The sequence below is a fragment of the Acanthaster planci genome, linkage group LG03 (assembly GCF_054643075.1).
Source record: "Acanthaster planci isolate LZ-2023a linkage group LG03, COTS_SCS, whole genome shotgun sequence".
Classification (NCBI taxonomy): domain Eukaryota; kingdom Metazoa; phylum Echinodermata; class Asteroidea; order Valvatida; family Acanthasteridae; genus Acanthaster; species Acanthaster planci.
This window is the reverse complement of record NC_141779.1, coordinates 6,118,033-6,135,811: the sequence shown is the minus strand read 5'-3', so window position 1 is coordinate 6,135,811 and position 17,779 is coordinate 6,118,033. Positions and strand designations below refer to the sequence as shown.

The window sequence follows — 17,779 nt, the reverse complement described above, 5'->3', positions numbered from 1 at the left end:
CGTTTGCAAACATGTACATGTATAGAAGTAGAATGAGTGTTCATGTGTGGTGTGCACTTGCGTGTATGCACGGAGTAGATACATGTACAGTACTGTGGATATTCGTACAATATTATACATGTACATTGTTGTACATGTACAGTACATGTACATGTACAGTACATCCACATTAACTACATGTACATGTACACATACATGTACATGTACATGTGCATGCACACCGTACCTAGTACCTACCACAAAGCTAAAGTTATGATGGACACACACATCATGCGTCACGCCACACGTGACATGCACATATTAAGCCGGCCCACTACCACCATGCATCCAAAATACAATATTATCATATCATGAATATATACATTTTGGTATTTAAATCGACGGGTTTCTGTAATTGTATTCAGGGGCACTGAGCCGCATTGCGCACCTTGAAATGGCATTATTAATTCAATACTGTACCCCCCAAACGAGCGTACTAGGTTGTGTGCATACGTATACATGTACATGCATGTGTACGTGAGGGCCATATAGTTGGGCATCTCCAGTACTGTACATGGCGTCTGGGAAGCCAACAATACCGGCAAAATAGTGCCTTGTAATGTGGACCCTGATTATAAATTTCGGAATTAAAACAAAAGAGATAAACATAAGTTTATTGCTTAAATATCGTAACTTATTAATTACAGATTCTGTGAGCATTGTAATGCAGTACTAGAAATTTCTCGCAAAGCGTAATAATTCTTGCAATGATCCGCCCCAGGTTGGCTAGCGTATTTGCGCATGTGCGAAAATCGTCCCTGCGAGATAATGTCGTACGTTCCAAGAGGAAGAGCCACACTAATCACAGATTTCATGAGTAAATATTGACCTGAACGGCGACGATTTTTTTCTACCAGGTAATTTCTGCATATTACCAAAGGTCCATTCTTACTTCTAGCCGTTTTTATACGCTGACCGTGGTCTGTAAGCTTCCTTTTCAGCTGCCAAAGTGAGTACAAACGGTCCAGTTGTTCGGCATGTTTCGCATACTGTGCGCCGCCATGTCTAGCTAATCACGTGGGGTTGTTGAATCTCTTGGAACGGGGGAGGTAAAAAAACGGCTCAAATAATGCTGAAATTCTAATGAATTAATGACTTCGCTCGCGACACGGCGATTGAATATTAGCAAGCCTCACTCCTTACTGAAATGACTGACTGTTCGCGTAGGGGGAAATACTGGACTGACCCAAGTCTCGCCTTGTCGGTTCTCTTACGTGGTCATTACGTAGAACACACGCAAGTGTACAGAAATCCCCGCGTAGGCGTAGACACTTTCGGCCGGTCCTGTTTCTACATTTTGGAATGGGCCTACACCATAATACAGCTACTGCAATGCACGGATTTTTAATAGCATCTCGTGAGCTAAATATAGCCTGGCCAGTAATCAGTATCCTCGATTTTTGACTGTTTGAGAAAGGCTTTCTGTTCAGCTTTTTAGTCTTTGTAGGCAACAACACTGAAAATAACTCTGCCAGGGATGTACTGTTTGTGTCCATTCATGCCAGTTTTAGGTTCCATATGTCACTTGTTTTGTGTGGATGTACATATGTCTGCACATATGTGGAAGACATGCGGGGATGGATGCTGAACTGTGACACTCTATGTATTGCTTTGTATAGCACAACCAACCACTGGCTGCTGGTGTGTGCAGCATTGTACACATGGTCCAGATTCCAGATGGTGGGGTGTTCCTACTTTTGAGTACTATGTTGGAGGCTCATATCACCCATTACTGATGCCAACAATGTTAACTTTCCCTCCACAAGGAATTTGGACGGTGATTCTTGCCCCGGAAAACGGGTCAGACAACGAAACTGCCCCAAAGGTGAAATTCAGTCTCCTTCCCATGACTACCGACCGCTCTAACGACGGGGACGACTTGACTCCTTCAACTGTTACAGTAAGCCAGATTATTGTTTCTTGTCTTCTTAACAATACTGTTGCTAATGGATTACCTGATTGAGGCTATTTTAAAATCTTAACTCCCACAAACTTTGGGTTTTTGTTGTGAAATTCATGAGTCCTGAACTTAAAGGGCATCAAGCACAAATAATATGTTGGGGGAAATATATTTTGAATGGGAAACAAGTTCGAAAATGTACTCGCCATATGCTTCATTTTCCAAACTGACAAGATGGCATCCTAATGTGGCATATACATGTAGATGGAGTTAGTGGATTGCAGTGAGTAGCATCATGTACATGTATATGCAGTGCATGCTGTAATTGTGACAAATGAAGCAGACATCTGCTAATGAAGCATTATAGTGGTACTCTATATTGCATTTCTTGTCCCGTTATGCCACTACGTCTCCATAGACGTGGAACACGATGTGTATGACTGTGTTGTCCATGTGTACAGCTAATGATGTGCATAGTGGGTTTCAATGTATTACAAGCCCTTTTTGTACATATCATACTGCACAAGCTGGATATAACAGAATAATGTTGTTCTACTCTGATATAAAAATGTGCTTAGAAATTCAACATCCATATACGAAATCACAGAGGTTGTATTTTTTGTTTGGCCTTGGGCTTTGATTTGAAAAACTACTTGGTTCAATTCATGTAAAGAGAAACAAGCAGGATTAAAAGTCCTCTGTATTTTGTGATTGGAAAGATGCACAGTATTCATTTAGTCAATTTTACCTTTTCCAATTTCGACCAGAGGGTGTACACTGAACAGTGACTTTGTTCTGATGTTCAGGCTACATGAAAACACCTTGTAAGTTGCAGCCTTCAGAATGTGGTATCCACAGAACAATGTACATTTTCATTTAGGCTGAAAGATTACATGTCCTAAGCATATCTTTTGAAAATGTCTCAAGGAGGGAAACACCAAATTCATTTGTTGAAAGACATGTTTGTGATGCATTGAAAAATGTACGTTTACATGTAGGTGGGTCGGTGGATGAAAACTATTCTTTTTACATTTTCTAGCCAAAATATCAGGGAAGGGTGATACATTCTGTCCCCCATTCATTTGTGAACAGGTGACAATATCTGATGCAGCCAAACTACATGTACATTAGCTTGGTATTTGCTGGCTTAGTAGTCAAAGAATGCATACATGTGTCTGAATTTAGAAACCACAAGAGGAAGCATTAAAAAAGTGCATACAAAAATAATTCTTTGGGGTCAGCACTGTGATGAGAATCATACTTTTAATTTTTTGTACGTTTTCCCAAAACAGAATGCAAGTTGTGTGTGTGGTTTTTTTTTTTTTTTTTTTTGAGGTTGGGTAACCAAAAGTCCAACCGTGTGTTTTCTTCTTTTGACCTAAGGGCGCATCTCCACAATTTAATAGTAATTCAAAAACACTGACAATAGTTTACATTTACACACAAGGCAAAAACCTTGCACCAGGGCTTCTCCAGAACTTATTTACAACTGGATGGTGACCATCCAACCAATGCAGTCAGGTGTCTTGTACATGTATATGTCTTGAGTTGTCCATCTCAGTTTGGACTGATCTATACTGCATGCATTTTCGTGTATATTGAATATAAAAAGACAATGCTTTACAGTAAAAGGTGACAAATTTGCATTAATTTCCCCATTCAACTGAAGAATAGTGTTTTGAAGTGTTGTGCTGATAAAATAGATTCTATAGCAGAACACAAATTTACGTGAAAATACCATCACAAATTGACCTTTTTTGGCATCTCCACTGTCTGTAAATTAATATCCCGCAATGCTGAATGTGTTGGGAATTTTCCTAATGGAGGCAAACAGGCTCAGGATATACATGTAGGCATTAAAAATAACATGAAATAAATTTGTTAAAATTTTTAAAGATTGCCCTGCATCTTTGTTCATTGGCATTTCAATTCAGAGCCAGTCATTTCAGAACATGCCTTTTCACTTTCAGCAAGTGTATGTACCGTACATGTAAGCAGTGCAAGTACATGCAAATGTGCAATCAGTTTTTTTGTTCAAGGGTTTAACCCATACTACCCAATTTCCTCAAACTCCAACTCTACATGTAGGTTTGGTCAAGTTTTGACTGATTCAAGTTCATATGGAATCAACTTGTTCTTCAACTTTGTTTGATTGAGGAACAAAGGCTTAGGGTAATAGTGTTGGATTTTGTTGAAGTGAATGGCTATTGGTACCACATGTTGGATTTTGCATGATTTTGTGAGGTTTTGTACTACTTAGGAATCAACCGATGATCGAATTGGACATCAGATCAGGCTGATGTTTGGCAGCATCCTCAAAACATCTGATCGGCAAAATTTGACTGTCCTTGCCGATGTGAGTGCCGATGCTAACAAGAAACAAACTCTGCTTTGGCAAACGCAGTAACAACTGTGGTTTATTCATTTGGTGTGATAAATGAACAGTTACGTCCACCTAAATTATCCCTGAGAATTACATGTACATCTGCATGCAATCCATACCGCAACAAAACTAAACTCAACGCACAGATTACAGCCTGGAAACAGTCAGTGCACATGTATACTGTTGTTACTGAACGTCATGAGTGGAGCCAGGGAGCTGTACCATATGGCAACACGAGGCACTGAGTGTCTACTCTGCATATTGTACATAAGATAATTTTTGGAATATAAACACTTAAACGTTGGTTCTCATGCTGAAAAATGTCTCTGTGGCTTTTACACTCTCCAGCTTATACGGCAAACTTTGAGGTATAAGATCAGTCACAAAAGCCGCGGCCAGGCCATACGTACAACTAGCAGATAGCTCAGTCATGTTTTCCTTGGATGCCGTTTACATCTGATAACTTAAACCTCGGAGAACAAATAAAAATTCGAGTTGTCCGGATTTCGAGTGAACAGAATTCCCCGAGTCATGGAGTCACAAAACACATGTATTGTGTACACAATCTTATACATGGATCTACTTTACTTGCTCTGCTGTGGCAATATTTTTGAGAGATTTTTTGCCGCTTTTATTCATTCTTATGTTTTTTTTTGGCAGACAAATAAGCATTTTACTAAAATTGATTATTGTTGTTACCTCAAGATTTCTTTCTACCATTAAATAAAAAATCAACCGCCTCTGTGGTGTACCTTCGTGTGGCAGATCTTTCGTCTTTTCGCATGACATGCCACAGAATTTCAGGTTTTTTTCACTTGTGTTTACTGATGACAACACTTTCTGTGGTCACATGTTTATTGGAAAGAGTTGGCAATTGGACTGTCCGTGAATGGGTCTGCGATCGCGGTGATGTGTGCAGTGTTTGTGCGGCATGCAGTGGATTTTTCATTTTTGAAGCAATTTTGTATTGTGCAAGTAGTGGTGTGCCATGTGATGTGTGTATGCAGTTTATTCGCTCAGCTCAGTGACACAAAGTGAAAATAAAGGCAAACAAAAGAAAACCTTTAAAGGAATTTATTATCATTATTGTCTGACTGTGTATATCGACACTTTCAGGGAATACACTGTTTTTGTGTTATTTGAAGTAGGCGTACATCATGTACATCATGTCAAGGTTTGTCGACATGCGTTATTAAGGACATTGTTACTGTCGTATCAGACACCAGCTGATGTTCCAATTAAAATATCAGACGTCAAATCGGCAGTTAAAACCAACATCAGTTGATCCCTAGTACTACTACTCTGCAAGTCCGGCCAACAAAAAAATACTTATGTTTCTGGTTTCCTGGCCAACATTAAGTTTTTGGCTCGCCGCGTTTTAAATAAGCATGTTAGAAAAACAAATTTTAAAAATTAATAAAATAAAAAAGATAAATCCTGTGCGCAAATCTCAATGCATTACAGCAGTTCTGCGCTAGTTCCCACCGTGCCCATGCAAAAGAACGTGTGATGGAAATGTGGCAACCAGTCTATACATCTTGGTCAAAATAGCCTCGTTACACTACCAGTACATCAGCCATACACATGCAATCCCCACAGCTGCTGGTCAAAAAAAATTGATGTTGTAAGAAGATTTCTGCAAGTTAATTCGCAGAACTTGGTCTCTTGTCTATGTATGTATTTTCTTGGTTCAGGAGCTTAATTTACTTGAGGCGAACGTGTTTTCACAAAATTTCCTGCCGTGGCACAAGGTTTATAGCCCGTCTGCCTGGATGTGCCAGTATCATGCACGCTAACCATGTGATATACGGACATTTTTGGTCAGTTTGCTGTCATGACTAGGGATCAACTGATGATCAGATTGGACATCTGATTAGGCCGGAATCAACCAATGATCGGATTGGACATAGGATTGGGCCGATGTGCGGCAATGTAGGCAAAACATCGGATCAACAAAATGTGACCTTCCTTGCCAATATGAGTGCCGATGTTAACATGAAAAAAGGAGCAAACACTGCACTCACTTTTGGCAAACTAAAATCTCGCATTTTTTTTATTTTAGCACGAATACAAACTGTGTTTTTTTTCATTTGGTGATAATGAACAATTATGAATTGTTAAACCTACGTAAAATATATATCCTCAAAAATTATACCTGCACGATCCGTGCCACAGCAACTCAATGCATGGACTGTGGCCCTAAAGAGCAGTCAGTGTACTTGTGTACCGTTTCCATTGACAGCCATTAAAACAGCCAGGGAACTACACCATGTGTGGTACCAAGCTCGAGGTGCTGTGCGACCGGTCTGAAGGTAGCCCGCAATTTAGCCTTTATTCAAGGCACGCGTGGCTTCTTGAACATACGACGTGCACCTCTGCCGTTGGCATGCACGATGAAGACACCAATGCAGTGGTGCAACAGTGCCATGCGTGCTTTGACTAAAGGCTACCGTGATTCAGCCTGAGGTGCTGTGCCTATAGAGCCTGAAAGTAAAAGATCATGCAGCGAGTTTCCCGGAACCCTTGCACGGTCTGCCTATTGGGGTTTTTATATTGGGCCGTCCGGTCACGTTTGATAATATTTGGAAGAATAATTTCTAATGGAAACCACCCCACGAAACACTCATGTTGGAATTTTACCTTTGTCTTCCTCAAGTAATATTTGGAAAAGTCACATGGAGATGGGTAAAAAATGAATTTTATTAATGACCTTTCACGTCCGGCGATGTCATACATGTACCTAGGCCACCTTGTTCATGCACGTTTGTTTCCACTCCCTGTGCTTTCGTGAAAATGAGATTGTACAATGTTGCAAAGATTTACCTACCTGCAGTCGATGGGTTCCAGATTCTGTTGAGTGACATCACCCAGTTGTTGTCAGCAAAGGTTAGAGAAAATATTAGAATCTTTCGTAAAAGTAGAATATTGCTTTATGTTTATTACCTTATAAATTATAAAAGTACGTAAATATTTTGATCTGTTTTATTTCAGCTTTTACCCACAGACTACCATAAAATTTCAAATCGTGAATGTTCATCTGCATACGAGACTGCCACATTGCACTGTTCTTCATGTATTTTAGATTTTCGGAAGTGATGGGTCAATTTTTGGCAGGATATTTCTCTTTTAGATCAGGTAATTTTTCAGTTTCTATAAATTGATATACCAGCAAATATTTTTCAAAGCCCTTTTTCGAAGATGGATTTTTTAAGAAGAAACTGAACGAAAAAATATTACAAATTCTAAAATCATCTTGTATGTTATTTTTCCTATCCAAGGGTTCCGAAAGCACGCCATCAGGGGTCAACTTTCAGGCCCTATTACATGTACATAAACTGGTTAGCACCGCGTTTTTGTGGGTTTGTGTGATCAGTCACATCGGTATCGTGCATATGGCGATTGATGTACATAATTTACAGGATTTATTCTCTCAATAGTGACTGAAGGCAAAAACTAATCCTATTACGGGTTATGTGTAACTGACATTCTAAGGGAGTACATTGGTTTTGTGTTGTTAGTAGGCCTACATCCTGTTAAAGGATCCATGAAATGAATTTTTCTCAGAATCACTTTTTGTGTTTTTCTGTACTTTTCTTCAGTGTATGAAGACGGTTTGACATCTGTTTTGCTACATGTACATGAACTGAAAAGTACACTTTTTAATCATTCAAAATTGACCGAGCATTTCTGGACAAGGGAAGGCGCTCTTGCTTGGATGTAAATCCAGGAAGATGTGGTTCAGTTTACATGTCGTTCAAATTGTGAACTCCAAATTTATTCTCTGAAACCATTTCTAGGAAATGCTTGCTAGCTTTTTGCCATATACTTACACAATAATAACTTGTCAAACGAAATGAAATCTATGATAGCAGTGTTAAGAAATATCCAGAAATTTCCTGTGCACAAATCAGTGCAACATGTAGGCTCAGTGCTTTGGATGACATCATAGTTTTGCTCATGAATATGCAAATAGCATTAACATAAACCAAAAAAGCTCCACAATATGGGTTAAAATTGGAAAACAAAAATTTTAAAGTGGGGTAAATTGAAACCCAAGGGTGCAATTTCAAGGAATTTAGTAAAGTATTTCTGTTTCATGGTCCCTTTAAGGCTGTGTTGCAGTTATTGTCGGTAAAAACATTGGATCAAATCGGACATTGGCCGATGTTCCGATAAAAATATCGGACATCAAATCAGCAGTTAAAACCTACATCGGTTGGTCCCTAGCCATGATTACCCGACTAGCTTTACAGTGTATGCATCATGGTGTGAATTGTCCATAATTCTAATGAATCGTTGACTGCAGTACAAAGATTAAGGCAAGTTTTTATCACTTTTTGTGGCAGTTTTTGGAAGCTTTTGTCCCCATTCATGCCATTCCCTCAGCACAAAAAAAAATTGACTAAACAAAAATTTTCTACCTACCGTACCAACCTTATTTTTGAGAGGCATGTACAATGAACATGTAACTGGAAGCAGAACTATTTTTTCTTGGCCTCGCCCTTATGCTGGAGAGACCTATCCATACCAAATGACTCAAACTTCACGAAATATGGAAACTCCAAAAGTCATTTTGATTAAACTTACATTATATGCAAACATTTATACACTGTAGGACTGTTAAGTAAGAAACAAGTATTTGGAATCGCATGTACAGAATGACTTATCACCGGGTATCTTTTGGTCGATTTTTGGGCTCTTGTGAGTTTTGACTAACCGTACAAAAATGTCATAGTTCGAGACGGAAATCTAGCTGGCAAAAATTATCTTTTCTAGATGTTTTCTGAAACAAAAAGTTGGTACAAGAAGCTTACATATCACCTGAACTTGTTTGAGAATGTAGAACATATAAGTATTTTACGGGCATGCGACTTATCCACGGATTTCCGCGTTTTTTAAAAATCCGTCCGCACAAAAATAATATCTGCCTTTTTGATTGTTTCTGTTTGCGCTTCAGTGCTGGCTGTGCCAGCGTAGCGCGCACAGAGTTCCACTTTTTGGTACACATTAATGAGCACAAAAACCTTGTCTGGCGCCTTGTTTTGTAAAATGCACTAAAGAGTGCAGGACACAGACTCAGCACAGTCCGTGCAAGCGCCCTCTGTCAACGACAAGCCAGTAGTCCTGTGCCACATCTTTTCCTGACGTTAATGAATACGTCATTTATGGATACTATACCACTTCCGCGGCCGGCCACAAATGTTTAAAAAAAACGCTGTTGTCAACGTGCATTGTGATCGTTGATCACTCACGCGTCAAAACTCAAAATGACTTCCGAAAGGAAGAATATCATCGATCGTGATGGACAGGATATCAAAACCATTGGTAAAGGCGTGAAAAATGCTTGGAAGTGGGACTGGTTGGAAAAAGCAGTTGATGGTGTTCCTCTAGCTGAAGAGTCCGAAAACTGGATCGGCCAGGCATGGCATATTGCTTGGTATGCAAAAAGGAAATGAATCATGGGAGACGTGGACTCGTAACGCTGACCGATCAGATGGTGAAAACATCCAAAAGAAAGATCCATTAGACAGGTGGGAATATCAGTTTCATGTCACAGGTTTATTTCACAGAATGTACCTCTCCTAATAAAAAGTTCAAAAAGAATCAAAAATAAGAAGCATTTTGTGTATTTTTAATGTAAAGGTCTAAACATGTTATTTAATGTAAAGTATGCCATAAAAAGCTTTATATCTTTCACTCACATTTCAATTCAACTGGGGAGCATAAAAAAATCAAAATTTGCTGGGGCCTTACGGCGGGCCTGGACCCCACACCAAATTGGCTTCGCACTGCGCCCAGGCAGTTTTGTATGTAAGAATATTTTCCTCTTTTTTTCAAATTGAAGAGTTGCATGCCTGATTTTAGAAGCAGAAGAAAAGAAGTGTTGTTTCAAGCGATCCGTATCTACGAAAAATCTGGAACTACATTTAGGAAATTGGCTGTATTTTCCGAGGAAAAAACAACCCATTTGAGATATTGGTTCTTGATGCTACAAAATTAAAATGCTATGAGCGGGAGATTGGAACCAGTCCAATTTTGTGCTTTCATACCACATGTATACTCTGCTGACTTTGATCTCAAACCGTGTGAAGTGCTTTTCTGTTGTGCTGAATAATGATGGCAAACTCATCCTGTCCCTTCCATAAAGTACGGTAAACTTCTTTGCATTTAGATAAACTGTGAAGATGGTGGAGAATAGGGAAAATCCAATAGACAAAATAGCAGAGCAGTGAGAATTTTGACGGGGTGGCAAACATTAGTGGGACGGTCTAAACTTTTGGCAGGGCGGCCCACCCTGCTTAAACCCCTTATGGAGAACACTGTAAAGTGTATGCAATTTGTGGTGGCATTTGGCACAGTTTTAAGCGCAAGCCGCATTTGTAAACAGTATCCTGGCACCATCCGGTCATTGTGCTGTGATTGGCTACAAATGAAATACCAGTATTCATACAGTGTACATGTATGTGTTGGTGGGACTCATTTCAGCCGTTCCTGCGTGAGCGTAGTGACTAACAGGCTTCACTATAACTTTTCATAGACACCTTTCTCTGTAAATTCGCAGCTTGAAATAAGGTTAGTAGATTTTCACTCTTGCTGATAGAGGGCTTTGTGATAACTGGTGCGGGGCTTCGCTCATCACCCAGCGCCGATAGCTTTGTACTGTGATTGGCTGTGTTGTGTACATCCTATGACCATGAGGTTATCATTTCCTGTTAGCTAAGCGATAAGCCTAAAAAAGTCTCTGGTTTCTGGTCAAGGAATTGTTTCAAAAGCGGTGCGGAGATGTGCCTTTTTTTTTTAACCATCACTGTTTTTTCTGGAAATGATGTTCGCATAACGCGTGATGTCCATCACAACTGCATGCACACGTAATGCCGGCTGCTACCATCACTAAAATAGACCGACCCCGGCAATATTTACTGTTTAAAAACTATTAAACATTTTCAGCTTGTACATGTACACAGAACATAACACCACCTCGTTTGTCTGGTTCCCCAGATGTAAGTGTATAATACAGAAATTACGTCATCTGTAAAAGAGTGCCTGACTAAATGTATGTGTAGCAGTATGGGAACTAGAGGGATTCCTTCACTGAAAAGTAGGAGGATTCCAGTCTATTAAGCAAGTTTGGCAGCTTTTGGACCTCGTTTTACACATGTATACCAAATTAAAGGGCACGCAACACAGTCTATGCCCAGAAAATGCAAAACAAAAGACTTGACATCTGAAACACATTCTTAAAACACTACAATTAGCCTACTTGAACATTTTTCCTTTTAACTGTGCCGAATGGCCGAGTGGGTAGCAAAAATTGATGTGCACAATAAAATTGCAGGTAAGACCATGATAAGTTGCATGCACCATTGTACCTTGCGAGCGAGTGCGACCCACGGTGCTACCACGAGGCGTGACCGACCAGCGCAGTGGCCACCCATCGCAGGCTCTTTGTAAAATATGAATGACAGTGCAGTCACAGCTTGACCAATCGCTGTAGATGAGCAAATTTGCATGTACATAATGTATGCATCATGTTTAAATTGTAAATATTCATTACTCATTGCTGACGACATTGTACATGTATGTACATGTACTGATACATATCCAAATGACATGCCAATCGTTTTACGATGCACACACACACAACATTGCTACTTATCACTATTGCACATATTGTGTGCATGCGCGGTTTCAATGGAAAACGTGGCATTGGAAATGCATGGTTTGACCACAGTTTGAATGATTTTTGGCGGTTCTTGGTACTCAAAGCTTGAATTATGGCTGCACGAAAGCAGTTTTGGAAAGAAAGGACGAAGCAAAAGCCAAGACCGTCAATGTATCGGTACAAGATACATGTAAGTGGTTTTGGAAATGGACTGCAAATGAAGTTGACGGCTGCCTTGCAGCCATGTGCATATTAATTATTATACGGAAGCTAGCAGAACTGGGGAAGGCTTATCTTCCTTATATCCAACAATAAATTTATTCCAAAAATCATCTGTTTGCTGAGTTTTTTCTGTTGTTCTTACGTAAAATTTTCTATTCTACTGAGAAATAAAACAAACCACCCAAACTCTGTACTTTTGTGTGACAGTTTATTCATTTGCTCACATCTCTGCTGGACCACACAGCCCTGTGCTTGTTGTTTGCCTGGCCAGGGCTGCCCAGGGTTTTCCTGTTTCACCACATGATCATTCCTTTTTAATCACTTGAGGGTGCACCATTTTGTATTTCAAAGCATTCAAGCATAAATTTTTGTGTGCTTTTGGTTGTCTTTTCATTCCCTTACCTTTTCTTTTTACCATTTAGTAAATATTCGAGTGAGATTTTGTGATGCAAAAAGTGCATTTCCAGCACCGCGCCAGGAACGCATGTCCATTTTCTCTACACACGGACTGCGATTGGACAGTCGGCATGTGAGCAGCACACATTTGGGCAGGCAGCAGCAGCCAGGCTTTAGCCACGGCACGCACAAGGCTTCCTTCAGTGCTGTCACATGGCCACCATAAAGAATCAACAATTGGACTGCCAGTTTACATGTACATTTGGGCCGCGATAGCATTGGGCTTTCTTGAATGCCACGATTTGTGGTCATGACGAGTCAATTACAATGACATTGGCAGCAAGTGCACACTCGTGTCCTCACACAAGAAGACGAAGTGCAGTTTCCAGAAATGACTCATAATTAAAGTCAGGTGTTTTTTATCAACCCTTGTCAGTGGTTTGGTGGCGGTCTTTCTGGATTGGCCTTTCAAAACTTTGAGTTAAATGGATGAAGTTGTATGGACATTTCAAGTTGTGGAGGTATTTTCATACATAAAAGCCTGTTCTTTAAACGGAAAGGAAGAATGTCAACAAGATAAGCAGAGTTTCGAGTGAACCGACTTTGAGTTATGAAGAGTTTACTGTAGATCAATTTGAAATTGTTCCGAATGGTAAAGAGGGGCACAGAATACAGGATTGGTTTATTGGGAAATTTGGAGTAAATGTACCAATGGACTATATGAAATTCATTTTGGGCCTTAGCGAAAATGCTCACTTTTGTTTTAGGCACTAGAATTTTGGCAAAATGTGTATGACCACCTCACACATATCAGTACCCCAGGGGAAACCCTGATCTTCAGACCACCTGTACTATAGAAGTACTGTATTTGTTTAGCTTGAGTCCGAGTATCTGACCTTATGGTAGGGTTATAGGTCTTTATCTCACAATAAGAAGTTTGGAGGTTTGAATCCAGCTACTGGCCTCAAGCAACATCTTTGGGCAAACCTATTCACCCCTACTTCTCTACACAAATACTTCGGGAAGCAGGTCTGGGCTTAATGCAGTAAGTGTCTGATAAGACGCACAGCATCACCTTTAGAAATATTTGTAGTATAATTTTAATTGACTCGAAAGGTTTTTGTAGAATGAGTTTTAAGATTTGATTGAGCAAAAGCAGCCTTTGCTCTTGCAGCAGAAGCTCCCGCGTTTTTGGTTTGGTCAGATATTCAGTTTCAAAATTCAAAAGAGTACCGTAAGTTCAATCAGAATTGGATTACAAAATGAAATGAATTCAAGTCCCTCCTCATTTAGAAATCTTATTTCCAACTTTTGCGATGCTGATTTCTCCAGTGTTCTTTTTGATTTCATGTTATGTTCTTACATGTACACGTGTGTAACATATATTGTACAGTGTATGTAATACTTGTAATCTGTTTAGTCTTGTGAATGGCACTGAAATATTGCCATGCAAAAAGTACAGAGATGTACTTTAATGTACCATCCAATTCATTACCATGTGCACTGCATAATGCCATTATGATCATAACCCCTTGGAATTAGATTCAATGGTATATGCACAATCTTGCATCTGACATTTGTATTATTATCCTAGTCCAACACAAAATATGATGTGCATGTTTTAGCTCAAATGTTCTCTTTTTTCAACAGGCTATTCCAAAAAAGACTACTCTAAATCCCAATGCCAAGGTTTTCCAAAGTCCGAAGCTCGCTAATTCTGTGACTTCCTCAGCAGACTCAACGGACAGCAGTCCAGATTGGCATGACAATGAGAATAGGAGTTCTCAGGCATCTTCCCCACAGACAGCAATGACCACACAAGGTTAGAGTTGAAATGTTCTTTTTAACTTTGCATTACTACATCTTCCAAATCACCTCAAAATTACCAAACCAAACCAACCAAAACTAAATAGAGCAATACAGAATACCAAATTAAATATTCTGTAAAATTTTTGCCGGTTGCAATTTAGTGACACATGATATACTGCAGTTGTCCATAGACAAACGTGCGATGTAACATCTGATCCAACTTTGGCAGTTTTTATTTTCCACACCATATGCCTATAGTAAAACACAGTTTGTTAACCTTGTTAAATAATTTGATGATTCATAGGTCCTTACCAGGTGAATGGAGATGTTGGGAAGTTCTCAGGATTGGGCTACCCACCCTCTCCAGAATCGCCTGTCTACTCGATACAAAATGGATACATCAGTGGACCAGAATACCCATATTTACCAGATGGACAGTTGGTCACATGTAAGTAAGGTTTTTCGACTGCAACTTGGTCAGCCAACGTTGACAAAGTTTGCAAAGGTTTCATTGGTGATGATGGTGGCAGATGCTGTCTCCTTAAAACTTTCTGACAGAAAACAAAATGGACTGTTTGTGCAGTAAGCTTACAGTAGGTTTCTGTTAGCTTTGTTGGCAGACACTTTTCAGATCGTGTAAATGAACGATTCACATGCATGAAGAAGTGATAACACTCATGTTTATCATGGTGCATGCTGTGCTGCAGTGCTAGATTTTAAATTTCCATGTGCAAACTTTGAACAACATTACACGTGTAACAGCTGTTGACTGCTGCGACACAGGGCAGTGCTTGTTTTACACCTGGTGATTTGGAGGGTGACATTTATCCTTGATGGGGTAAAAACACTGTTTAAATATCAGCCGTTAACAATTGTTATATTGTGCCTGTGAAATAAAAAAATGGAGGGTTTAACTTATTCTACTGCAAAAGATATGGATCTTTACAGTGTAGCCTTTTAAATAAGTGATTGCATCCACTAAGTCATGTGACCTAAAGTGGGTGTTAAATATCAACAAATATGGTATCCACCAAAATCAAAGTGTTTCATAAGTATCATTTACCAAAAATAAAGGTGACGGTTGGCACAGTTCTCTGACTACTGATGTGCTGGGTACTGTACTGTAACTTGGGTGTATAGTTTGTAAACAACACTCAAAACACACGTTGCTATGGGGTTGATACCCACAAAAGGTCACATGATTTTGCCGGCACAATCGGTCTATTACTCTAATCTTTCTAATGGTGGGCAAGATATCAAGGGTTGTGTGCAGTGCTGAAACTGACCAATCATTCTGCAGACCTGTACGTTTGTCATCAAGATTTGACAAGCCGTGGACTGAAATGTCGAGTAGAATTGTAAGTATGCTCAACATGAGCTGGACCAGCTGGGCACCATCACCGTCTCAGCAATGGACGTACATTGGCATTCCACTATAACAAACATGAGGGAGTCCACACAAAACATTCGGTATAGCGATCTTCAGGTTCAGAGGTACACACCTGTTTGGAACTCCAGCCCATTCAAATGGGCAAATCAAGTTTTCCCAGAGTCATCGGTTAAACATTGCATACAACCTTCAGAACGGTTACACTGGTTCCTGTTCATTAAATGCCACTTTAATAAATAGACCACTCCCTCTCTTGGTCCCACACATGTACTTTTCCTAAAGTTAGTAAATTATTATAGCACTAAGTCGCTGTACAAAGTGAAGCCTATTGAACTTAACCATGTCTGTGTGCAAAGGTAATGGAAAACTTCAAATTCAGCACAGTTCAGTACAGCTGTGCATAGACTTTTATTCCAGATTAATGCATCATCAAAGCTGATATGCGAAACACTCAAATGCACAATCAGTAAATGAGTGTTTTGTTTTGCTCTGTGTAACACGTGTGTAGGCATGTACACTGCAGACAAATTTGCCTCAGTTTTTAATGCATCATATCACAGAAAACCAGTGAACTTATATATTATTTATGGTGGCATGCATTTCATGGTAACTTTGCAGCTTGAAGTAAGGTTAGTAAACTTCCACTCTTGCTGATAGAGGGCTGCTTGACAACTGGTGCAGGGTGCGGAAGGTTCTTGTGTTATGCATTCTTGCGCGGTTTTGCATCATTTTGTATGGGCTTTCAAACAATTGTTAGACCTAAACTCATCGTAATAGTGCAACATATGTACAGTGTCCAAAGTGGTTCTGAGTTGGATACAGCCTTTGATAAGACCGATCCTCAGGACAGGCAACACAACCTGGTCTGCAACCGGAGAATGCTTGGACATATGATGTACATGATGTACGCACACAATGTGCATTATTTCAAAAATTGAAATTTTGAAAACATGCTCAGATCAGGTGGGAAAAGGCCAACTCACTCTACCAACCTCAATAGTTAAAATTTTGGTATACCGTTACCTATTACTAGTTCATTTGGAAAGAGTTCCATACACGGACAACACTTCATGCCTCTGTGCACAAACTTATGAGACTGTTCTGAAAAAAAAACAACCTGTTTTCTAAGTAAAAGCTTCAGAATTTTCTTGGCTGTTTTTCACTTTTAGGATGTTTTCATTTGCTGATGGCTGTTATAATATTTGAAGGGAAAATAAGTGTTGTCCATATGCATGTATGTGCAAATGTGCACAGCCTAAATTGCAAGAAAAAAAATGATCAAAATGCACTACAGGGCATCTACATTTCAAACTTTTCCTGGGGCCCTTAAGCAGGCCCCGGACCCCACGCCGTACATGCTTCGCGCTTCATGCTTGTGATTTCAGCTATTTTTTGTATTCTACTCACACCCCCTGAAGTATTCAATGGTAATTCAAGCATTACCATTATTCATGTATTTGTACTTGCGTCTTGCATTAGAGTGTATTATTATTATTAAGGGAATGAAAGTGTGGTGGAGCGTGTATTAACCTGTACATGTAGGTTAGAAATGGTAAGGGGCCTGGTCAGCAATAATGGCCTGAGCTGCAGTGGGTTAGCTACTGTTACAACCACTCGTCAGAACACAGTGGTGGCTTGTATTGAGTCAATGAGTGTATGAAAGGCATTTGACATGTCCCTTTTTTGCTTTTCAGTCCTATCATATCAGTACAGACTACAGCAGTGTTTCACTGAGGACCCATTATGGTGGCCAGATAGTAACATGACTCAGATATCATTTCAAAAAGCAAACGATAGTTGTTGCAACTTCCTAACCTTCCTAGTTCAGGATGAATAAATTACCCATATGGGACAGGTTGAAACATAAGTTAGTTTATAACTGGTCTTAAATGTTGAAGCTTTACTCCAAAAAGTGCACATTGTTATATTCAGGTTCTTGGGCCCCTTTTTACACAGCAGACATTATTTAATTGCAGC

General features: G+C 39.6%; 1 protein-coding gene across 5 annotated transcripts in view; it reads left to right on the top strand.

The window, feature by feature from the left end:
- The first annotated feature begins 769 nt into the window (after positions 1-769).
- Positions 770-17,779, top strand: part of LOC110985143 (uncharacterized) — a 41,163-nt gene continuing 24,153 nt past the window's right edge. The window contains exons 1-4 of one of the 5 annotated variants that reach the window (XM_022245977.2): positions 770-896; positions 1,806-1,939; positions 14,254-14,425; positions 14,717-14,860. In XM_022245977.2, the coding sequence (XP_022101669.2) occupies positions 1,886-1,939; positions 14,254-14,425; positions 14,717-14,860 (370 nt within the window). In that variant the 5' untranslated portion in view covers positions 770-896; positions 1,806-1,885. Of the gene's footprint in view, positions 989-1,069; positions 1,089-1,164; positions 1,940-14,253; positions 14,426-14,716; positions 14,861-17,779 lie in introns of those variants that run through there. The other 4 variants (XM_022245968.2, XM_022245984.2, XM_022245959.2 and 1 more) reach the window with 4 other exon arrangements.